The 25,800-nt window shown below is 51.5% G+C and overlaps 1 protein-coding gene across 2 annotated transcripts in view; it reads left to right on the forward strand.

Moving 5' to 3' along the window:
* The window catches only part of LOC144801703 (E3 ubiquitin-protein ligase HECTD3-like), a 507,926-nt gene that overhangs the window by 151,559 nt on the left and 330,567 nt on the right, over nt 1–25,800 (forward strand). For both annotated transcript variants that reach the window (XM_078671764.1, XM_078671765.1), the window contains exon 6: nt 20,580–20,693. In XM_078671764.1, the coding sequence (XP_078527890.1) occupies nt 20,580–20,693 (114 nt within the window). The remainder of the gene's footprint in view (nt 1–20,579; nt 20,694–25,800) is intronic.

A 25,800-nucleotide genomic window follows, 5' to 3' on the forward strand; every position in this document is an offset into this window, starting at 1 on the left:
ACGCATAGTGGTTCTCAGGGTTGCTCCCAATGGGTTTTGTGGGATGGCTGGCGTGGAAGCAGTAGGCCCCTGATTCAAGAACTGCCCATCTGGCTTCAACCCCGCTTGGGCCTCAGGTGGTGGCTCCGCTCTGTTGTCGCTCTGTGCGGCAGAAGAGGGCTCAGGGCAACAGCATTAAGGGTACTGGTCCCAGTGCGATCGGTTCCATGGACCTTGCTAACCCCCCATCCTCACCCCTGCCTCCCCGGAGCACGAAGAGCCCTGCAGGCTGAAGAGGTGCAGGGGGCCAATATAGGGAGTGCAGTGTCAAGGGGAGCAGGCCAGGTCGAAGGCCCTGATGCGTGCATGATGCACTCACCGCCGTAGGCCCCAGGATCCGGAGTGAGGCCCCCTCAAGGCGCAGGCCTACATGTGCTTAATCCCGCTGCCAGGGGCTCACAGAGGTCCGGGTTGCAATTGCGGGAGCCTCCGGACCAATGCTGGTGTCTGCTTGGCCCTGCTCCCCCATCCTCTGCTAGTCTCTAGGCGGGAGCCTCTGCTCCGCTCCAGCCACTCCCTAGGCCCATTGTGGCCCGTGCTCAATGCAGCCCGCAGTGCGCTTCGGGTTTCCAACCCCTCTAGGAAGTCTCGCTCCGGCGCTATCGGGCCCCTGGGTGGTCAGCCCCCGATGATAAGTTTGCCACCCCCCCCCCCCTTTCGGGATGCGCTACTTAACGAGGGACTGGCGACGCCTCTGCTCGGCAGTCGATCGTGTGTGGCGGCCCGTGTTTGCCAGAGTGCGCATCAGATCTCAGGCTCCACCAAGCAGCCTCCAAACGGACACCGTCCATCCCCCGAGTGATCAGCACTTGCCCCCTGGTGATTTACGAGCCCCTCGGCTCCCCCCTCCCTACCCAGTTGCAACACCAGCCGGGGGCAGGGCTCGAGTCGGAGTAGCATGCGCGTGGACGGCGTCCCCCCACTTTTTTTTCTGGGTTTTTACGGGGTGGACGCCGCCCCCCTGCCCAAAAGATGGAGCCGGTACCCGAGTCTGCACCTGCGTGCAAATGATAGCCTTTCAAATGCACTGAGGCTCAGACTAATCTCCCCTTCCACCTCGCGCCCTTCCCTTGCCAGCCTTTCTCAGAGCACAGCCGAGGCGCTAATGCTTCAAGGAGCTACGCTGTCAACACGCCGAGCTTGTCTCTTCCAGGGACCCCAACAGATGCCCGTAGTGCCTACGGACCGAGTCTGTAATAACCGTGTAATCATCCGAGGAATGGGTCCTGTGTATAGTGTGTTCTTGTGTTTTGAGTGACTGGCACTTATTGCAGTATTATACCTCTACTTGTATCTTGTATGTATTCACGCATTTCAGACGCAGACGGCAAATTTCGTGATGTCACTTCCTGTCGTGACATCACTTCCGGTGACACTACCTAACTTGGAGCGTCCCCCCACTTCTGTTTTTAGGACTTGTGCCCTGGTCGAGGGGGATGCAATTAAATGTGCTTTGGATCGGGCAGGGACGGAGTGCCAGCAAAGCACGTCCGCTCACTCCACCATCTTGACCACGCCCCATACCTTTGTCTTAGACAATATATGTTGACAACCAATTAGCTCTAAGTGGGATAAGTTGCATAAATCAAACTAATTAAACCCAAATGAGAATCAAAGAACCAGAACCCCTGTTTACCAAAGAATGAGGAAGTCTGTACAAATTCTCCAGTAACTCAGTAAGGGGACAATTTATGAGGCTAGACTTACTCATTGGCCAGAATTTGTCAGTCTAAATATGTAGATGGGGAACAGCTTTTCCACCTCAGCTGGAACTATGCTGTTCCTTAACAGCACGGTCTGAACCCCAGATGCGTCTTTACAATGCATTCCTTTACCAGACAAGTTGTTACAAAGACTTGCCTTAGGGAGAGCGTTGTTGGATTGATGTTGGGCTTTAAGTCCAATACTTTCCCTACTGTTGCACAGACTGGAGTTAAAATAGTAAACTATACTATTCCAAATCCTGCACTTTACCTAAGGCAAGTTGTAACAACTTGCGTGGTCTTGTTCCGACCCTGTTTTAAAGCAGACGTGATTAAAGCCTGCCTGGTTCCGACATACAACCTATGACGTTCCATAACGCTATAAAGTAATTCTATACTGTTATGGACCTCCTCAGTGACTTGCAATATTCTTATAATGTGTGACGGGGGCACTTTATCCCTTATCTGATATATTCCAGCAAATAACACCATTAGATGTACAATATCAGTTTTGGACAATGAGGTGCTTGTGAAAGAAGTGTTAGTGAAAAAAATTGCGTTGCTTATAGAGAGTGAGATAAAGAGTAGCAGAGAATAACTCTTAAATCCATTATAAACAATGTGATGGCTGCTAATTGGTTCTCCCTTCGAGGTATAGATATATTTTCCTCCCCACTGTTTGTTAATAAATCCAAGGGCAGTCCAATCATAAAATATGGTCGACATTGCAACCCCTGGTGGTGAGTTGACTTTATGGCGTCATCCTCAGGACGAAGGTAAAGGTGTACCTCTGTCTAAAAGAATATGTTACATTGCGTCAGGGAGGTGTTGCATGAGTGGTGCATGGTCGCCCCTTGCATCCACCCATGGGGTTAGAAACAAAACCTTATTTACAGGGATTTGTGGACATGAATTTGCATCTAGATGTGTGCCTACCTGAGGCTGACTAGGAGAAATGTCTTTATAACTCATTGTTATTTTCCCTTTGCAAGGGTGCTACATTCTGCAAAGAGTTAAACGAGGAGAAATACAAATATTCCTCCTTGTTACACCAGCCACAGAGAGGCTAGGGATTTTGGCGCAAATCTGTATCTACAAGAATGTGTAGCCAATGGATTTTCATCAAAATCCATGGGCGGATGCACAGGAACATCCATGCACCTCCCATGAATCGTCCCCTTTGGACCAAAGTTACTTTTGGTTACAAACCAACACAAATACCAACCAGGATTTTACATTAAAAAAGGAACACAAGCTTTATGCAAAATCTTTGCAAATCTAGGCCTTAATCTATTCTGCTATACACTCCTGTGTGGTGGTGGAGATATTCTCTCCATAGGTCCACAAGGTTTAATGTATGAATTATGCCCCTTAGCAAAGTGGTTAATCTGACGAACAACACCGGCTCTGGGAGATGACCTTTGCATTTTCTCAGACACTGCACTGAAATTTCAGACCAAAGAACATCGAACAATCTGGGAAACAACATGGCGTTAGGGAGTTTGGGAGCATAGCCTTTAAAGAGGCACAGTTGGGGGCGTGGCCAAGATGGCGACAGAGACAGCCGTGGGTCTGTGAAGCTCCCGGCCCGGGCCCTCACCCAGACCTATTTAAAGCACCTGTGACCCCCAAACAGGGCCGGCGGGGCTACTAAAGTTCTAGGCACACTGGCCTGAATAGATGGAACAGCGATTGGAGGCACCTTAACTGCCGCGGTGTCCCACCCGTTACGCGACGCGATCGGCCCGCAGTGTCATAGCGGCCGGGGTCGCGGAGTGACTGGCGAGGATCCCCACCGGTGCAGCGGACACACGCAGAGATGCCGAGGAGTAGCTGCCGGGGGCTGTAGCGGGGCAGTGTGGTAGAGGCGGCCCAAACAACGTCAGACCAGAGCGGGACACCCTCCGGTGGACCGAGGAGACGCCCGCCCGGAGGGCGCAAAACTAGAGCCCCCGGCTCTCAGGCCCAGCGGGGGCGGTCACACACCCGCTCTGGCAGGGAGACTAACCCGGACGCAACACCACCACGAGCGACAGCCCGAGGAGCATAGTGAGAGGCGGGGGTCGGCTGCAGTCACCCGCGGACCGCCGAAAGCAGGTCAGCCAGCACTAGCGTGACAGTGCGAAAATTGAGCCCCGGGATTTGGGGCCTAGCTGGCGGAGCCCGCCTGCGGGCCGAAGACTCCCAGGGGCTGACACCTGCAGGTGGAGGTCGGAGCGCACACGCAGGGCGCGGCGGGAGGGGGCGTTAAGAACCACATCGGGCCGCCCGTCCCAGAGATAGCTGTCAGTGGACTGAAGGTGAGGGGGGGCAGAGACGCCTGCGGATCACAGCGAACAGGTCGGCAGACACCGGCGCAGCGGCGTCCGATTGAGCCCCGTGCTTTTGGGCCTAACGAGGAGAGTCCACTATGCCCATGATCATTGACTGGCCCTAGCGAGGAGGGGCTGGAGGAGCACACGACGAGGATCCACTACAAATATCAAGGTGCCCAGACGCCCAGTTCGGACTGGACTGTTCCCATGGGGCACAGGGTCAGCGCTGATTTGCATATCGCCATTGTCTAACCCAGGGTGGTGTGGAGTGGAAAAACGATGGATTTGGGCCCAGATCTTTGGACTGGGGTGAATGTGTGACATTGATCCACATTCTGTCCATCATTGTTGTGTTTGCAATTACCGCTCTAAGTGTACTGGGGATGCTCAGACGTGAGTCCCAGGCACTCCACACCACTGGAATCAAGCTAGCCGGGCTGATGAGAGGTGTTACCTCGAAACCGGGCCGGTCCTCGGATGCTTGTTTCCGTTCTGGGAAGGACATGGCTTTTGTAGTTCGGACTGGACTGTTCCCATGGGGCACAGGGTCAGCGCTGATTTGCATATCGCCATTGTCTAACCCAGGGTGGTGTGGAGTGGAAAAACGATGGATTTGGGCCCAGATCTTTGGACTGGGGTGAATGTGTGACATTGATCCACATTCTGTCCATCATTGTTGTGTTTGCAATTACCGCTCTAAGTGTACTGGGGATGCTCAGACGTGAGTCCCAGGCACTCCACACCACTGGAATCAAGCTAGCCGGGCTGATGAGAGGTGTTACCTCGAAACCGGGCCGGTCCTCGGATGCTTGTTTCCGTTCTGGGAAGGACATGGCTTTTGTAGTTCGGACTGGACTGTTCCCATGGGGCACAGGGTCAGCGCTGATTTGCATATCGCCATTGTCTAACCCAGGGTGGTGTGGAGTGGAAAAACGATGGATTTGGGCCCAGATCTTTGGACTGGGGTGAATGTGTGACATTGATCCACATTCTGTCCATCATTGTTGTGTTTGCAATTACCGCTCTAAGTGTACTGGGGATGCTCAGACGTGAGTCCCAGGCACTCCACACCACTGGAATCAAGCTAGCCGGGCTGATGAGAGGTGTTACCTCGAAACCGGGCCGGTCCTCGGATGCTTGTTTCCGTTCTGGGAAGGACATGGCTTTTGTAGTTCGGACTGGACTGTTCCCATGGGGCACAGGGTCAGCGCTGATTTGCATATCGCCATTGTCTAACCCAGGGTGGTGTGGAGTGGAAAAACGATGGATTTGGGCCCAGATCTTTGGACTGGGGTGAATGTGTGACATTGATCCACATTCTGTCCATCATTGTTGTGTTTGCAATTACCGCTCTAAGTGTACTGGGGATGCTCAGACGTGAGTCCCAGGCACTCCACACCACTGGAATCAAGCTAGCCGGGCTGATGAGAGGTGTTACCTCGAAACCGGGCCGGTCCTCGGATGCTTGTTTCCGTTCTGGGAAGGACATGGCTTTTGTAGTTCGGACTGGACTGTTCCCATGGGGCACAGGGTCAGCGCTGATTTGCATATCGCCATTGTCTAACCCAGGGTGGTGTGGAGTGGAAAAACGATGGATTTGGGCCCAGATCTTTGGACTGGGGTGAATGTGTGACATTGATCCACATTCTGTCCATCATTGTTGTGTTTGCCCAGACGCCCAGCTGACACGAGTCCCGGGAAGGGGAGCGGCGAGGAGGCCCAATCCAACCAGGCCTGGGTAGCGCCTGCGACAGCGTGTCGCCCTTGCTCGGCCTCGACGAGAGCCCCATGGTTCCATCGAGTAGGGTGCACAACCTGGTGAGCCTGACCTCGGCCGGCAGGAGAGCGCGCCCTCCCAGAGACAGTTTCTTCAGTGGTGGTGAGCAATTTACGGCCCCCGGGGTCGACAGACGCGGACACCATGTCATCGGGGCCGCGCAGAGGAGGCCGCACGATCACGGACATGCTGGCTAAAGGCACCCATAAGGGAGAGAAGAGCCCAACGACCCTAGCTGCTGGGAGGGGCGCTACGGGGCAGGAAGAGGACGGGGCACCCATCACCAAATCATTTTTGAAAACCCTTTTTAACACACTGCGCGAAGACTTCCAGACATTAAAGCAGGACATGGCTGGCTAGTTTCGTGAGCTGCGTCTTGATGTGGATAGCCAGGGGGAGCGAGTGGCCGCGGTGGAAGACGCCGACCACTCTAGAAGTGAAGAGGTAGAGCAGTTGCAACAAGAAGTGGTTCGTCTCCGAGAACAACAGGTAGACCTACAAGCGCACGCGGAGCACCTTGAAAACCGCTCCCGCAGAAATAATATACGAGTCCGAGGCGTGCCACTTAAAGTGGAAGGGACTGATGTTACCCTCTTCCTGCAGGGCCTATTCAGGGATATCTTGAGTGAAGGGGAAGATTTCGAGACCCGCATCGACAGGGCACACAGGGTCGGCTTGGCGCTCCGAGCACCCGCCCCCCCCTCCGGACATCCTGGCGTTCCTTCCTGACTTACCATTAAAGGAACGCATTCTGCTAGCGGCCCGCAAAAAACAACCCCTCCGCTACCAGGGCCATCCACTGGCGCTGTACCAGGACCTATCGGCCATCACCCTGCAAAAGCGCAAGGCCTTCAAACCAGCCACCGCATTGCTGCGGGAACAGGGAATTCCTTACTCCTGGGGCCACCCCTTTAGATTAATCTTCAAGTGGAACCGAGTCCTACATCAACTCTGGTCTCTGCAGGACACCTGCGCACTGCTGGGCATAGACCATGATGATGACACGCAGAAGGAGGACCCCTCGGGAAAACCCTCACAAAGGCGCTCACCAAGGACCTCAAGCGACGGATGGCAGCGAGTGGGGCGCAGACACTCGCCGACGACATCCCTTAAACCCGATCAAGTGACGGTAGCGCAAGCACAGGCGGCGGCCATCGAGGAGGTGTCCAAGGACACAGTGACGTCGGAGTAGGCGCTTGGGACATATACCTTGCCCTGGCGCATTGGCTTCTGCAGTAATCAGTAAGGGGGTTTCTTTTTGCTTCAGGATCAGCAGGTCTGGGGGGGCCGAGGAGGTCGCCACCGCCACACACTCCTCCACGTAAAGACTCCGTAGGCCTGAACTGTGTATGGATAGGCCTGGGACTATGACAAAGTTTATGACTGTTTGCTGGGTGTTTAAGGTTGGGGTTAGGGAGGGGAATGTTGAGGGAGGAAGGCAGGAGGGGGGTGCATGGAGAGGGGGGGAGTTTGGGTCTAAGGGGGAGGGGGAGTCCTCCTTGTCCACGAGGGGGGAATTTTTGATTTTCTTTGGCCGCCACACATCGAGCGCAGCGCGGTGCTAACCCGACCACCTACTTAGGATGTCACGCCCATTGACTATCCTCTCGCTCAATGTGAGGGGGCTAAATAACCCAATAAAACGCCGAGTGGTACTCTCCCTCTTGGAGCCCAAGGATCACCATCGACTTAAGTCCCGGTCCTTCCCTTTGCAGTGTTTTTCGTCAGCAACCAAGAAGGTGGCGGGGGTGGCGATCCTAGTGTCCAAATCCTTTGAGGGGCGGGTCATACAGAAGGAGGCGGAGATCAAAGGCAGGTTACTGATCCACCGCTTTCTAGTCGCCGGGCACACACTCTTAGTGGGCACCATATATGAAACCCAATGAAGGACAAGAGAAATTGCTACACACAGCACTAGAATCGGCCACAGCTAATACACAACCACACTTGCTGCTAGGAGGCGATCTCAACCTAGTCTTCCATAACACAGCAGATCGTTCGGGCCAACGTTATGGCCAAGTTGGGGCACTCTCAGAGACGGGCCACGCCCACCTCTCCGACTTGGGCCTTGTTGACCTATGGAGGCACCTCCACCCACAAACCACGGCATACACTTATTACTCAGCCGCTCACAAGTCTTACGCAAGACTTGACTACTTTCTATGCTCCTCACAGCTGGTGCTCCGAGTAAAGGATGTCGACATCCTCCCGACGACTCCCCGGTGCTGGCCTCCTTTCACTTCCCATCCACACCTGGCCCACAGCGACACTGGCGCCTAAGAGACGCCCTGCTTTAAAGCCCTGCTATAGTGGAACGGATTAAAACCGCCATCGCCCAATTTCTTACCCATAACGCCAACTCGGACACTACCAAGGCCACTCAGTGGGCCGCGCTCAAGGCGGTCCTCCGGGGAGAATTCATCTCTATCGCCACGGCTAACAATAGAGACCGCGCCCAGAAATGGGCGGATATCACCCAGCGTGTGGCAGAACTGGAGCAGATGCACCAGCGCACCGGGGCGGCCAGAGCGTGGCGCCAACTCTGTAAGGAGAGAAAGATGCTGGCAGCCCTGAACCAGGATGTGGCCGAATACGCAGCCCTATACCTACGACACGCGTATTACTCTGGGGGGGTTCGCTGCGAGAGACTTCTGCCGAGTAAACTGCGAGAGCAACGCCAAAGACAGGGCGTTCGAACTGTCCGATCTAGTCGGGGGGACCTTGTTACTGACGACGACGCCATCGCCGTGGCATTTGGGGACTTCTACGGCGACTTATATGCGGCAGACCCGCTAGGCACGCAAGTGGGCCAAGCCTACCTAAGAGGGGCGACCCTTCCGTCCTTGAACGAAGCGCAAGCAGAGTTCCGAGTTCCTTGATCGACCCATTGGCCTGGAGGAGGTGATCTCAGCGATATCTCTCCTCAAACTGGGGAAATCGCCGGGCCCTGACGGCTACACGGCGGCCTTTTATAAAACCCTCTGTCACCAGGTGGCCCCGTTATTGCGAGATCTCTTCAATACATTTGACCAACCTGGTGCCATCACCGTGGATCTGTTGGAGGCGGCGATATCGGTTATACCAAGCCCGGCCGGGACCCCACCCGGTGTGGCTCCTATAGGCCGATCTCCCTGTTAAATATCGCCCTTAAGCTCTACACGGACATTCTCGCGACTAGGCTGGCGCCCTATATGCAGCAGTTAGTGGAACCTGACCAGGCAGGCTTCATCCCCCAAAGACAGACCAGCGATAACACAAAACGAGTCCTCCACCTCATTGAGACCGGGTCACGGACGCGGCCGGACTGCATGTTGCTTACTGTCGATGCCGAAAAAGCATTCAATAGCGTGCACTGGCCATATCTGGAGTTGGTGCTGCGGCAAGTTGGGATGGGAGAGACGCTCCGTAACCGCATTCTGAACTGCTACCGTCAACCTTACGCCACGGTCCGGGTCAATGGGCATACCTCCCCACGCTTTCCAATTGGCAGGGGCACCAGGCAAGGGTGCCCGCTCTCCCCAATCCTGTTTGCCCTCTATATGGAGCCGTTGGCGCAACGGATCAGGCACCATAATCTCATCAAAGGCATTCCCTTCGGCGGTGACGTGCATAAGATCAGTCTGTATGCGGACGACATCCTACTCTCCCTGACAGACCCGATGCAGTCCCTCCGGGCGCTCTTTGTGGAGCTGAACACGTTTGCGCTAGCCTCCGGCTTTAAAATTAACATAGAGAAGTCGGAGGCCCTGAATATATCCCTGTCACCGGACACGCTCGAAGAGGCCAAAAGCGAATTTGACCTGCACTGGTCCGACGCCAATATCCCCTATCTGGGAGTTCTGCTGGCTCGCACCGTTCCGGCCACTACGGAAGCTAACTATACTAGACTCCACTCACGCCTTAGCGACGAACTCTGGAGGTGGAAACGACACTCGCTCTCCTGGCTTGGCCGGATAGCGGCAGTCAAGATGACACTGCTGCCACAGATTCTCTACGTGTTTCAGACCATCCCTTTGGGCCCCCCCGCAGGCTGGCTTCAGCGGACACAGTCGGATCTGGCTCGCTTTATCTGGAACGGCCGCCGCCCGCGCTTTAAGCATGCGATCGAATACTCCCCCCGCTCACGGCGGAGTGGGGGTGCCTGACCTCACCCTGTACTACCAAGCGACACAACTCCACACCCTTGTGGAGTGGTAACAACTGGAGTCTGGTAAGCATTGGCTCTTCCAAGACCAAGCAGTGGCGGGCAGGCCCCTTCAGGGGGTTCCGTTCCTACCGCGATGTCATAGACCCCCCCAATCTCTATGCGTCACAGATCACGAGCACCGTGATGGACATGTGGGACAGAGTGGCGATCAAACACGACCTCACCTCCCCGATGACCCCACTTTTCGATAACCCTGACTTCTCCCCAGGTCTAGATCCCAAGGCGTTTACTGCCTGGAGACGCTCGCCCTGTAGAGAACTGGGACACCAGTTCGATCTCAACGGCATCCTTCCCTACCAGAAGCGGACCGCCTGTCCTAACTGCAGGTCCGTCACTGGGCCCTACAGCCGACAATCAAACCCGGCGCACAGCGCTCCCTCACCCCGTATGAAAAATGGCTGTTGACGCGTACCTCAGATAAAAAAATGATTACCGACCTGTACCAACACCTCCTCCTCACCAACATTTACACATACAAGGCAGGGAGGGTCAGGTGGGAGAGGGACCTGGGGAGACAACTCTCGCACAAGGAATGGGAAGGCATATACCATAGAGCCCGGCACTCGGCCTATCACACTGGTCTCACAGAAACCCTGACCAAAGTGGCCACCTACTGGTACCACACTCCGGAACGCTTACACCGATGGGATCCCCACATTAGTGATCGCTGCTGGTGGGGTTGCGGGGAACCTAGCACGCTAGAGCATTTACTGTGGACCTGTGACCGCTTACAACCCTACTGGAATTCGATCATAGATGAAGTGGACTCCCATTTAGACACCCAACTTCCCAGATTCCCCGCTTACATTTTGCTTGGACTCCCCAATGCATTGATGTACCCCCTGAAGTCCAGAAGAGGGAGGCTTATAGCGATCGCGCTGGGGGCCGTCGTCCAGAACATTGTAGCGCACGGGAGGACCACTCAACCTCCCCCACACACCGGCTGGCTCCACAGATTATGGATGATTTTGGGGATGGAAAGGTTAACTCTAGCAAAGGAGGGGAGGGGAGAGGAATTCGCAGCACTTTGGCGACCATTCTTGACTCTGCTCAAGGGGGAGTTTAGGGAATTGAGCTGCCCACGCTACTTACGCTTGCTTCGCCTTGCGAACACACCACTTGAGGAACCTAAGGTTCAGCCGCACAGGCGTAAGACTAAGGGCTGATGTTCGATCAATGGCCTTCCGCTAGGAATGTGGTGATTTTCCTTTCTTTATGCCTTTGCTTTGTGGACAGGGAGGGAAGGGAGGTTATGGTCTGGATTTCCCCGCTGCAAGACCCCTGCATCTCCGACATTGTCAATATATTTGCCATGGGGGTTTTAATGTGATAGCCAACAACATTGCATCTGACGGGGAAATGTGGTCCGTTTATTTTTCCTGTTTTAAAAACCCAATACAAGATTTAAACCATAAAGAGGCACAGTTTCTGGCCATCCAAAGGTTCCTGGATCCTGACATAGTGACCCTCTGAGTCTTCAGCACTTGTGATTTCTTAACCACATCAATGCTGATGGTATTCCCCTCCTGTGCTGAGATTTGATCATTCCCATGTTTCATGACGAGCTGGGCTCGTCATGAGCGTGCGAGGAGGCTACCTCATGACGAGCCCAGCTCGTCATGAGTGTGGAAGGGGTTAAAGGGGGTCCTCTCAGCCACACACATAGCGACTGTCCTGGAGTAGGAAGAAGATGAAATAGTAATACAGTTCCCAGCTCCACTTTTGTCCTTGTTTGGCATGTTCCATGTCATTGAGATGTGTCTCTAGTAGAAAGAGTATACCCACATCCTGTGTTGTTAAGTGGGAGTGGACTCTGTGCCACTTCTTATAATTGGTTTACCCACGCACATTCCATATCATTACCTGCACCATTCCAGCCAACTAACAGGTACACAGAAGTAAGTCAATCTGTTCTATCTGCAGAAAGTTTAGGAAGTGCTTCACTTGCCATATATCTTGAACAGTGTCTCCATTTCTTATGTGTCTGTGACTTAGAACAAGACACCAAAACTTCAACCTTCCACACTCAGAACATCAAACTTCTCAACAATGTTCGAGTGAAATAGTGATCAAATCTGTACAGTTCCAGAATAAAACACACATAGAGATATGAGTCAAACACACAACAGAAACAAAAACAAACTGTGCTGCATGAGTAGCACAGAAGCGCCTGGATCACTGTGTTGTACTACCTAGCTTGGGGATGCCAGTGCTCATCCTTTTCCTATCCAGCTACTTTCAACAAGGCGAAGGAGACAGGGGAGTCACATGTCTAATGCTCCATTAGTCATCAACCTGGAGGGTATTTTCCCTTCAGCATATAATTATTGTTCAAAATGCAGTTTTCCATCATCATTGACCATCACTCTACCAGCATTGAACCTCCTTTGCTTCTCCTCCTGGTGAGCATTCATTCATACCAGGCACAAATAGCTCAGAATCCGACCTATTCTTGTTATAAGGCTGGGGCGTCTCACAGTTGTCAATCAGATCCCACACAATCCCAGGGAATGTGAAGAAATATGCAATCCCATCTTTGATTACCTTTAGTGCTCAAAGATGGGAGAGCATGTATTCAATTATTTGCTCTTTTTAATGCCTCAAAAGAGCAGCACTGACGTTGAACAAGTTGAGAGTGGAGGAGCTTCGCGAGAATCCGAGAAGGCCGCGTGAAGACAGGGCTCCCGAGACCCTCGCCGCCTCCCGCATCTATCCTGAATTATATCCTGAATACGAAGATGGGTTATTGATGACGCGGCCCAGCTGATATAATACCTGCTTTCAGAAATTGATTTGGAGTTCGGGTTCCTAAGCTACGACACTTCGAACCTTTGCGGCCTATCCCGTGGAGGCACCCGGGCCTCGAGTTGTTACTGTGCCCAGGCAGTAATTCAACAACATCGGCTAAGGGGGTCCAGGCCACGGCCCGGAGTTGGCTTTCGGATTCGTTTTTGCTAACTGCCATTGTTCTTCCCCGGGACCGACGCTGGGCGCAACTGGATCCCGTGACTTCCACATAGGCCTGGGAACAACGAGTGCGTGGCTGCGGCAATACACTGGCTTTAATCTGCCTCTGGCGACCCCGTGGGTGAATTCTGAGGAGCCATTCTGACCAGATCTCAGGCGCCCCGCCGGGGCACACAGCCCCCCATGACAGGTAAGCCTGATGGTGAGAAACGGAAAGTCAAGACCGCTTTCCGGGGGGGTGAAACTCAAACAAATGTTATGGATCGTTATACTCAGCCCAGGGGGTACCCCGGTGGTACACCCAGAGCCCGGGAGGAGGCAACTGACGATCCTACTGTGTCGGCAGATTTAACACTGCAAGACGTCATGGGCGCCATTGCTAGTATCAAGACATCCATCGGCCAGCAATACGAGGCTCTGGCCCTGAAGCTTGACACCGTGGCCATTGACGTCAATCTCATCAGAACAGATTTAGCGAAGACTAATGAGAAGGTCAAATCCTTAGACTTGAAGACCTACAGCCTCACGACGGATATGTCCGACTTGCAGACAGGGGTTCGCAATTTGAGATCCTCCAACGATATCTTTGCTCGTCGACTGGAGGATTTTGAGGGTCGAGCAAGGCGCAATAATGTACGTATAATTGGGGTCCCTGAAAACTCTGGAACACTGACCACTGATCTCCTTGTCGAAGACCTCATCCTCAATCACCTCACCCCCAAGGGACTGAGTAAATTCTTTGCGGTGGAAAGTGTACACAGAGTGCCGGGAGGGAAGGCGAAGCCGGGATTCCCCCCGCGGCCGATCATCGCCAGAATTTTTCATTTCAGGGACAGAGACGCCATTTTGCAGGCTTCACGGATGGGCGGCCCTACCCAGTTTGAAAACACCACGGTGAACTTCTACCCGGACTTTTCCCAATCCGTTCAGAAGCAAAGGATGGGATTTCAGGGGGTAAAGAGGCGACTTAGAGATATGGACTTGAAGTATGCGATGCTTTTCCCGGACCGTTTGCGTGTGGAATATTATGATCGGACGCTCTTTTTTGATCGCCCCGAGGGGGTGAGTGACTGGCTGGATACGTTGCCTACCCGGCGCAATCGCACGGAACATTCAGGTGGAGCTGAAGGTGGCCTGTTGGAACAAGAATGAGCGATGGAACCCGAGCTCCGGACAATGAGGACAATAGACAACTGTGGTTTGCTGACTTTTATGATCGTATGCTTTGAAATATACACCTGGAGGTGGCGGGGGAGAAAGGGACCCTTTCCTCCTCTGGGTTTCTTTGTGTAGATCAGTTTTTGCTAGGGCGACAGGCACACTGCAAGTTGGGGTGGCTTTTGAGTCTACGCAGGGGTGCAGGGTAGGGGGAGTTGTACCGGGGTACTGCTGGGGGGAGGGTGGGTTGGGTGTGTTCCATTCTTTTTCAAGGTAATGGATTGGTTCAATTTTGGACCTGGGTGTTGTGTTCGACATGAGGTGGGAGATCATCAACGATTGGGATGGGGGGTAGGGGGCTGAGGCTACTATGCTGGAATGTAAATGGGTTGGGGGACCGGATAAAGAGGGGGGTAGTCTTACAAACGTTGCAACGCCTCTCCTCTGATGTAGTGCTACTGCAAGAGACTCACTTGATTGGAAACGCTTGTTCCGCTATGAACAGGAGGGGATATCGTCTCGCTGCACATTCTGGGTTCACCACTAGTTCTAGAGGGGTGGGTATACTAGTCAGGAACTCTCTTCCCCAGGAAATCGATGACATAGTTCTGGATACTAGGGGGCGTTATGTTGCCCTCACTGGTAGGTGGGAGGGGAAAACTATCTTGTTGCTCTCGGTGTACGTCCCACCTGGCTTACAGACCACTACTTTTGCGGATTTGGGACGAGTAGTTTTGGGGCTCCCGAATGGTGTCCTGATACTGGGTGGAGACTTCAACTCAGTCGTCTCTGGGAGGGAGGATCGCTACCCCCCCCAGAGATCTTACGAGAGCGCAGTCTTGGTTGGGTGGTTTCTTGGAAGCACTGGGACTTGTAGACTGTTGGAGATTGATGCATCCAGGACAGACACAGTACACTTTCCACTCGGTGCACATGGTAGTCTTTCCAGATTGGACTATGTTTTGATGCCGGCTGCCCAGTCCTCATCAATTGGGGAGATCAGACATCTGGCTCGAGGCATATCTGACCACTCCCCTCTGTGGTTTCAGATAAATATGAATGTGGGTGCTGAGGGAAGGGTGGCCCCGATTAATCCATGGTACCTCCATAACCCTAAAACCCGAACTGAACTGATTAAGTCTTTGGATCTGTACTTTGTTGAGAATATGGGGTCTGTGTCCTCTCCTGTTTCACTGTGGGAAGCATTTAAGACGGTCATTAATTGGGTGCGCCAAGAAAAGCAGAAATGAGGCGGTTGTCCGCCTTGAGACTGAAATTACTGAGTTGGAAAGTGCTTTGGAGTGGAGTGTTACTCGAGATGCGCTTCATGTTCTCAGTCTCAAGCAACTTGAGTATAAGGCCCTGGTTACAGATGCAGCTAAACGATGGGTAGAGAGCAGCTGGGACGACTGTATGATGTGGGCGACAAGGCTGGGAAACTGATTGCATGGCTAGACAGAAAGGAGAGGGCAAGTCGTGTGGTTCCAGTGATTGAGAGACCTGATGGCATGCGAGTGAACGACCCTGTTGCCATTGTTGAGTGCTTTGCTGAATACTTTTGGGATGAGTATTCCCCAGTGTCTGACAGACCTGAGGAAGACTCTCATTTGCTGTTACGAGATATTGCGTTGCCTCATTTGTCGGAGTCAGACAGGGACTTGATGGATGCTGCGCCCTCGGTTGACGAGGTGGCTCTCGCTATCCGCTCTATTCGCTCCGGGAAAGCTATGGGCCCTAATGGTCTTCCCATCGAACTTTACAAGTTGCGCCCTGACACGCTGGCACTGTATCTCCGTGATATGTTCTTAACATCGCGAGAAACTGGCTCCCTTCCTCGTGATCAGCGTCTTGCGACCATCGTGGTGATCCATAAGGAGGGGAAGCCACGGGACCGCTGTGCGTCTTACAGGCCTATCTCGCTCCTTAATGCTGAGCCTAAGATTCTTGCTAAGTTGCTCGCAAACCGCTTGATAAAGGTAGTCAGTGACCTAATTCATCCGGATCAGTCTGGTTTCATTCCACATCGCAACACAGCATTGAATTTGCGGCGCTTGCATTGTGTTCTCGCAAGGGCGATGTCGCTGCGTGAACCGGCCATCTTGGCTTCCTTAGACGCCACGATGGCCTTTGATACAGTCGAATGGCCATATCTCTGGGCTGCTCTTGCGAAATTTGGTTTTGCCCTGGTTTCATTGGTTGGGTAAAACTTCTGTATGAGGAACCATTGGCACAGGTTGTTGTAAACGGTCGGGTCTCCAGGCCCTTTGTTGTTGGGAGAGGTACGCGGCAGGGTTGCCCGCTGTCTCCACTTCTCTTTGCCCTTGCCTTGGAACCTCTTGCTGCCTGGATACGGTGGGAGCCTTCGATGAGAGGCATACAATGGACTCCGGACTTTGAGGACCACATATCGCTCTATGCGGACGATATTTTGTTGTACCTCACGTCGCCTCAAAAATCGTTGAATGTATTATTTGATGTGCTTAATTCGTTTGGAAGAAACTCCGGCCTCGTAATTAACTGGACCAAGTCTCACATATATGTGCTCGCCGGCGGCGTCCCACTCCTGCCGCATGGATGTCCTATCCATGTGACACAGACGGGTTTTAAATATCTGGGAGTCTTTATAACATTAGACCCTGCGGTTCGCTACGAGCGTAATTTGCTTCCTCCGCTTCAACGTTTACGATCTGACGTAGTGGATTGGCGTAAGTTGCCGTTATCTCCTCTTGGGCGAGCAGCTCTTTTTAAAATGATGTCCTTGCCGCGATTTTTATACGCACTCCAGAATACACTCGACGTAGTTCCGGCGAGGTATTTCCGGGAGGTGGAAACTTTACAGAGACAGTTGATATGGGATGGGCGTTCGCGTATCGCTCTTCCAAAGCTAACACTTCCCTGGTATGACGGCGGCATCGCACTTTCGGATATCAGGCGATATTATTGGGCTTCTCAGCTTGCACAATCAACCATGGGATGTATGGCCCGGCTTTGAATCCAGCGTTCAAAATGGATAAGTGGCTGCTACCGGGTGGTGATTATAACAGGGCGCTCTATTCAGTACGAGTGTGGCATTGTGCGACTGCGGCCATGGGATGGAGGGATCGAGTGACCCGTGCGACTCCGCTTTATGCATCTGCGAGATTAGGTTGCCTGTGGAAGACGAAAGGATTTGAGAAATGGGATATGATTGGTATCAGTAGAGTGGGCGATCTCTGGGTTAAGGGCAGGATAAAGACTTTCGCAGAACAGCAGATGGAATACAAACGAAGTGATAGGGAATTCTTCCGCTATGCCCAGATTCACCACGCGCTGAGTTCGGTTTTTCCCGCGGGTAGCGACATTCCGGAATCCTCCCCCCTTGAAGATCGTATACTAGATGGTAATGTGCCAGATAGAACAATTTCTCTGGTATACAAGAAAATGATCAATGATCGCTCGAGCCTGCTCGAGCACCTCAGGGCGGTCTGAATTGCAGATGGTATAGAATTAGACGACGAGGACTGGCAATCGGCGATATCCTCACCCAAGGAGGTCGCGATCCCAGCCCGTCTCCGCCTTGTCCAGCTTAAGATCTTACATCGGATTTATGTTACTGGCCCACGCTTGATTCGTATGGGTTATTCGACGGATGGATTATGTAAGCGCGGTTGTGGTCTGCTTGGTACCTTTCTCCACATAATTTGGGAATGTCCTGAGATGGTGCTTTTCTGGAATAGCATACATGAGGTGATGAATGAGGTAACTGGTGCGGCGATGTTGCCTGAAGCGCGACGGTGTTTGTTGAATGTATGGGAGCCGAATGACTATGATGTGTCACAGACACGATGGGCGACCCTTGGTAATATGATTGCTAAGAGAGATATTGCACAGCTGTGGGGTTCCCAGAGGCCCCCCACGGTTGTGGCTTGGAAGGAGAACATGGATTGGGGCATGTTTAGGGAGAAGACTGTGTATGTGGCACGAGGTAGATCCAGGAAATGGGGGAAATATTGGAGCCAATGGAACTCATACCGGGGAGATATATGTACGCCCCCCCTCACAGAGATACCTAATCCTCCCCAGTCCCCCTGACCCAACATTCCTGGTGGTGTTTAGCGTTTATGTTCTTTGACTTTGCGTTACCTGCCCCGACCCCCTCATCTGTTTAAAATAACTCCTGTATCGTATTGTAATGCATTTCCCGTCCTCCTTGAGCGCACGCCCGAGTATATTGTTTTATTGCCTTGTTTGTTTTTCATGTTTTTATTTAACAATAAAAAGAGTTACAACAAAAAAAAAAGAACAAGTTGAGAGTAATCTAGTAATTTTTGGATTGATTTCCCTTTAAACTGTGCAGGGCCATTCTTACAGACCCCTGCGAAACTGTGTCCCTGTCTCTGTAGTTCAAGAAGCAGATGATAATCTCATCTGATGGGACACCAGACCTAAGTTGTGAAACAAGTGTCTATGAGCACGTTCAACTAAGGACCATATCAGGACCCTGCGACATATGCCCAACTTATCAGCAAGTTTTCTTTTTTGTTTTTTTCTGAAAGGACAAGGCTTCACAGAGAAACCATTCAAATCTGAGTAGTTGCCTCTCCCTACAGAGGATCAAGCAGCCAGATTGCACCTCCTGGCGACTTCAGTCGCTGTTCAACCATCAGGACAGGAAAACAAACAGTTTCACCAAGATGTGTCAGGGTTCATTGTAGTATGTAGGATTAGGTCAACGCAAGAATCACGTTACAGAATGATAACATAGCTTAGTTGATGCACGCTTGTAAATGTGAAAGCATACTGCATTTGCTGAGAACTTTATAAACATGTAGCTTTTCCTAGCATCAAGCTAGATATCATGTTAGTTTTCCTTTCCCTACCAAAGTTAGAAACTTTTCCTGGAGTAACAGGGCACCCTGCATGTTAAAAAGATGTATATAATTGATAAGGACGAAAGTTTCTGGTAGAAACTGTGGAACACTAAATCGGTTCCAAAGGACAAGAGAAGAATACATCGGGATGGACCTTGCTCATATCTGAACATCAAGCATCTGCTTCACATGGACAGAAAACAACAATAACCAAGATTGGTGCCAACAGGATGAACACATCAAAGTCTATCTATTGGAACAATGAGAACAATTGTCAACGTATTAGCTATAACAGACAGATTCACCTGGACATTTGAGAGACTTCGAATGAAGTGTAGTGTATAATACTTCATGACACCATTGTCTGTCGTTCTGTCATGTACTGGTATTGATTGTGAATGGTAATAAGGGATTTCTGGCATTGCTTCACCAGGAATTCAGAGACTTTGGTCCTGGTTTAGTGTTTGGTAGCTGAGTTACTCTGTCACAAATGTGACGGGTATGCCAGTTACTCAGTCACAAATGTGACAAACATCCCGCTGGCCTTATTAGCTGCATTATATCCTATTGCACTTTTAACCAGTAACCCATCCTTCAAATTCTAAATCAGTCCATTTTTCTCTGCACTATCATATTAATGACAGTTCATTTTTTTATTTTATGCAACCAACTTATATGAGTGGTCACCTATATTTTTATAATCATGCTGATATTCAGTGAATAACTGGATGTTATACCTTTAATTGCATTACCACTGCATGTGGTGTGACGGTTTCTGCTGTTCTAGATGGTCATTCCCACTTTCCCGCTTTCAAAGAGATGTTGGTTTAGGTGTTGCGACCTGAGCAAATCTGTCTTAGGCATTCAGCAATGCTACAGTGTATGGACACATTTGGCAAGTGGCTCCTCAGCGAATACATGCCATTGGTCTTCTTGATGGCCAAGCCCCCTTCACTCCATGCTTAAGAAGAGCCATATGTTTGTCACAATATGATTGGATCACTCTTCCATAGCTCATGCACAACACTCGTACTCTTCAGTACATACGTGACTCTGTTACCCACACTCTACCAACCTTGTGCAACAAATGGAGTAGCCTCTTTATTCAGCACCGGAATCTTTTCGTGTTCTAATCATGAGTGTGAAGTGAATGCAAAAACTACAGTCTGATACAGTACAGGAATGATAGTTGAGTGATGCACCTATCACCCATAAATTTCTTACCCTTCTTGACAAGTTTTGCTTTTTGCCAGTAAACTTGTATGTATTTGTTCTCTTGCCATCCTTTATTTAGTCCTGCTTCTCCTTGTGACTGAACGCTTTAGAGCTGTAATGATTTATATCTACTTATTGTTTATGCGTGACCCTGTCTTGCTTGGCAGAATGTGTTTGTATATTGTGTTTAATTTAAGGCATGTGCTCTTGGCCTTTTTATTTTTTCTACCCGTGTTCAATTTATTGATATGTATGAATTTGGGTCATCTGTAAGCTTTCATCTGGCTATGTGGCATTCCTGTATTCACCCTACTGGAACATAATGCATCTTCCTTATTCGCAACATAGAAAACTTCACCTGACGGTCAATGCGGACGATTGCAGCTTCATGCCAAAGAAGGTGGCTGTATATGGCGGAAGTACAGATAACTTAAAGAAGCTTCGCGAGGTGTTAATCGACCAGTAAGTGCTGAGCGGTGTGGTGGAGGGTAGCGGTGGACTGTGTGATAATATATATATGTTCATATGTAATATTCGTAAAGTGCAAACCTAACCAAAAAGGCGGCGGAGCACCGTACAAGATCAAGTCAAAGATGTAGTTGCCGATATATTGGAGTAAAGGTTGGGTTCTGCTATTTAGAGGAACTGTTACTATGTAGTGTTGTTTTAAACAGGTATGTCAGCAGCTCTTTCCTAAATTGAAGCAGGGTTGAAGCAGTCCTGATGGATACAGGGGTGTAGTTCCAGATCTTAGATACATGACTGATGAAAAGCTGTGTGCACCTTTGCATTCCTCCAATGCAGTGACACCTAGGAGTTAGGTTCTGGATAGCTCGCATGCAGAGTGACACGCAAACAAAAGAAGGGCTGATTTCCCTTTAAATAATGCCTTATGTTGGGCTGAACTCGAAGTGAAAATACGAAAGTTCCGTCAATGCCTGCAGGTTGGTGCTTCAACAGAAAGCAGACAAAGTACAGATGCTGCTGAATATGTCCCAGTACACCAAAGTGGCAAAGTACACCAAGTACAAATTCAGCTTATTTCACTGAGGCCAGCCGAGATCATGGGTCCTACATCTGACTCAATAATAGCTGGATCCAGGATCGCCCTCATTTCCTGCACTGCCTACCTTTTAATATATCTCCCTGTGCTCTCTGTATGATACATTTCCAGTCAATCACCTAGTACTACGAGCAAGCAGCAGTGCTGCTGGAACAATGTATTTTGCTAAGCAGCGTCTACTGTGCGTTTTAAGCATGGTCTATTGATTTGTGTCTCATCTTTTAGGTCTGTTCTGGTAGTAAACAAAGCTCTTTTTGGCTGATGTGTACCACCAGTAACACCCTTTCTCTTCCAGGGGATCCTCATCAATAGTCATAAGCATTAGAATATTCCCGCCCATGTGCGGGACCCCGGAAACACTATATTATATGTGCCCCACATATATATATACTCATATATATATAAATACATATATATATATATAACATGCAGCCAATAAAAACAGAGCTGAAATATGCTGTGTAGAATTTCCACCATACATGTATAATAATAAGCATTAGAAACATGAGAAACAACAAAAAAAGTTTGTTTAGAAATTGTTTTAATGCTCAAAAAGCAGTAGAAATTCTTATAACTCACTGGAAGCATAGAAAGCTCCCAGGCTGCATTGCAAACACACAGTCTAAAAAGACTGAAAAGCTAACCTGTAGCTGCATAGCAATAAACTGACACCGTGCCTTTAAGGCACTCATGACCCCCAGTATCCCATCATGCCTCAGGGGTGACAGTTAGGTCAGTTGTTCTTTCCGGCTCCTTCAGAGAAGGACCCTGGTTACACAGCTCCACTAATTTTCCTGTTTTTTGACAGAAAAACTCTTCACTTTTGACAATTTTTTGTTCTTACTCGACATTTAACATCTAGTCAAGTAAGATACTGTCTTTTTCAGTCATTTTGGTGAGCATTTTCTCCTGAAAATGCCTTCACTCTTTGACAAATGCCCTTCTTGTGGCAACAAGAAGGCCAAATCAGACAACCACGACGTCTGTATCCTGTGTCTGCCTGAGGAACATGATCCAGGCACCTGTCCTCATTGTGAACACCTGTCAGGAAGAACTTTAAAAGACAGGGAGAGGATTCGCATTTATGGCCTAGCTCATAGGTCATCAAGAGGAAGATCTCCGGTGAGGAAGGGCTCCAAGAAGACTCATTCATCTTCCAGAAAGAAGTCTTCACACCCCTCACCCTCAGCGTCGGGCTCGGCGCTGAGAAAAGAACCACCGGTGGATCATTCATCGTCTATACTACCGTCGACGGCGGGCTCGCCGTCGAAGAGAAGACCAGGTACGTCGACGACGTCGAAGGATCCAGTTCCATCGTCGAAATCCCCTCCGCCGGCGTCAACCGGGCGACGTCCGACGTCGAGGAAGGGAACTCCGCCGCCGTCAACCGGGCGACGGTCGGCGTCGAGTTCCAAGACCCCTCCGCCGTCGTCAACCAGGCGACGACCGCGTCGAGGGAGGTCACCCCTCCGCCGTTGTCATCCAGACGTCGACCGGCGTCGAGAAGTGTGACTCCTCCGCCGTCGTCGAAGAAGCGACGTTCGGCGTCGAGGACCAAGACCCCTCCGCCGTCGACAGGGAAGAGTCGATCGGCATCGAGGAGGCAGTCTCCGTCGGTGTCTCGTCAGCTCTCGGCGTTGAGGGTGTCCAATACCCCTCCACCGTCGTCGCACAGACATTCGACGTCGAGGCAGAAAACTCCGTCGACGGCTGATCATCACCGTTCGACGTCGAGAGAAAGGCCTCCGTCGACGATTGGACATCGTCACTCGACGTCGAGGCAGGGTGCTTCGTCGACGACAGGACATCGTCGTTCGACGTCGAGACTTCCGTCGACGACTGGGCATCGTCGTTCGACGTCGAGAGAGAGGGCTCCGTCGACGGCCGGTACTCGCCGTTCGACGTCGAGGCATGGAACTCCGTCGGCGGCTGCTCATCGCCGCTCGACGTCGAGAGACCACACATCCTCGCATAGACATTCAAAAACAAGATTGTTTGATCCGCCGACTCCACGAAAGCACTCGACCACGAGGGAAGATCGCTCGACGTCGAGATGTTCAGATGTGGTGATGGTAACGGAGTCAGCTTCCCGTCATTCCACCTCAAGGTCCTCTGGCTCCTCCACGGCATCTTCGAAGTCCAGAAGTCCGGTACGCAAATCACCTGAGCGTCGGACGGACCCTTGGGCGGATAAAGTCAGACTGTCACCTAGATGGTACAGGTCTTTGGACCATTGGAGAGATTCTGGGGCTGCAAAGCGTATGCAAGACTATGCCAGCTCGCAGCACAGGTCTCCTCTTCAGGATCTGGTGGAGGAGATGGACAAGCATAGCCCTCCCAGGCGCAAATTTCCTGTGAGACCACCTACCAGATCTCCCAGGCCCCGATCTCCCAGAAATGATTTACAGGCGCGGGTCAGGTCTCGCTCTCCTCGACGAGAAGAGGGTTCGAAACGATCAAAAGAGAGGAGGCACGTTCGAACCCTTTCACCGGAGGCATCGTGCGAGCTGGAGGCGGACATCACGGCCGATGAAATCCAGCTGGCCATTAAGGCGTTAAACCCGGGCAAGGCATTAGGACCAAATGGGATACCCATAGAATGGTATCAGGTGATGCCGGACACCCTCAGCAAGTATCTGTTAGAGATGTTCAAGGACTGTTTGGAGAGGGGTTCCCTTCCGCCGGACCAGCGTACGGCTACTATAATACCGATCCCCAAGCCGGGTAAGCCCCCAGAGGATTGCGCCTCCTATCGACCCATTTCCTTATTGAACGCGGAAGTGAAAATCTTGGCCAAACTGCTGGCACTGAGAATCCTGCCCCATCTGTCCTCGATTATACACCCGGATCAGTCCGGGTTTATGCCACACAGGAACACAGCGATGAATTTGCGGTGGCTGCATGGTATACTGGCCAGAGCCGACACCATCACCACGCCGGCAGTAATCCTGGCACTTGACGCCAAAATGGCATTTGACCTGGTGGAGTGGGAGTACCTCTTCGAAGCACTGACACGTATGGGGTTCGGGCCCCGCTTTTTAGCATGGGTCAAACTGCTGTACACAGCCCCAATGGCTCATGTGGTGGCGAATGGCCACATTTCCCGCACTTTCCAGCTGGGGCGGGGCACGCGACAGGGATGCCCTCTATCGCCCCTGTTGTTTGCCATCTCCTTGGAACCCCTGGCGACTCTCATACGAGCCTCCCCCCTCCTCAAGGGAATTCCAGGGACCGGGGGTTGGGAAGACCGTCTGTCCCTATACGCAGACGACATGCTGCTGTATCTAACGGACCCCGAGGTGGGAATACCGGCCTTGTTACGCATTTGTGACGCGTATGGTAAGATCTCCGGCTACACGCTAAATTGGTCCAAGTCAGAGATTTACGTTTTACGAGGTCCGGCTCCGGATCTCGACGACAATTGCCCGCTGCGACTGGCGGGGTCATCTTTTAAATATCTAGGCATACACGTCACTAGGGACCCGACTGAATTCATAGACAAGAACCTGAAGCCGCCCCTGGATAGACTCAAGCGGGATGTGGAGTTTTGGTCCGGCCTGCCGTTAACACTCCTCGGCAGGGCAGCACTCTATAAGATGATGGCGTTACTACGCTTCTTGTACGTCCTTGACAATTCTCCCTATCCTGTGCCACCCAAATTCTACCAGAAAGTAGCGGCTCTGGTCTCCAACCTACTTTGGGGCAACCGCGTGGCGCAATCCAAGCTACACAGAGACTGGTATGGCGGGGGCATTGCGCTACCGGACTTAAAACTGTACTATTGGGCTGCACAACTGAAACCCATTAATCAATGGTTACACGCACCGCACGATGAGCCGGCATTTCGTTCAGATAGGGTGCAGCTGGGAGCTGCTAGTCTGTTGGGTCCACTATATGATCGCCGCAAACTGCGCACTCTGGTAGGCCCCACCAGGATAACGGTGCAGACATGGCACGCAGCTACGGCAGCGCTGGGCTGGACGGGGAGAATCACTAGGATGACTCCGCTGTGGGACTCTCGCATACTAGGCAACCTGAGGAACACCAAGGGGTTCGCACAATGGGACATAATAGGCATTTCCGTAGTGGGTGACCTATGGGAGAGGAATGAAGTGATCCCTTTTACCCAATTAAAGGAACTCTATGAGCTCAACGACAGGGAACTGTACAGATACATTCAAATCCGCCACGCACTGCTTGCAGCCATTCCAGCAGACACACAAAGCAAGCTACTCAATAACAGCCCTGAACCCACGTCACACCTGAAAGAGAAATGGGAAGGGGAGATTAACGATATGGATGAACATGAGTGGAACGAGGCACTTGGGTCCCCTAAAGAGGTAGGCATTTCGGCACGCAGGCGGCTGGTGCAATTTAAGATCCTGCATAGGGTTTATTACACAAGGAAAATGCTGCATCGCATACACAGGGCGCCCCATCCATACTGTCTGCGGGGATGTGGGGAGGAAGGCACTTTCTTACATACCATATGGGACTGCCCCAAGA

The sequence above is a fragment of the Lissotriton helveticus genome, chromosome 1_2, assembly GCF_964261635.1.
Source record: "Lissotriton helveticus chromosome 1_2, aLisHel1.1, whole genome shotgun sequence".
Classification (NCBI taxonomy): domain Eukaryota; kingdom Metazoa; phylum Chordata; class Amphibia; order Caudata; family Salamandridae; genus Lissotriton; species Lissotriton helveticus.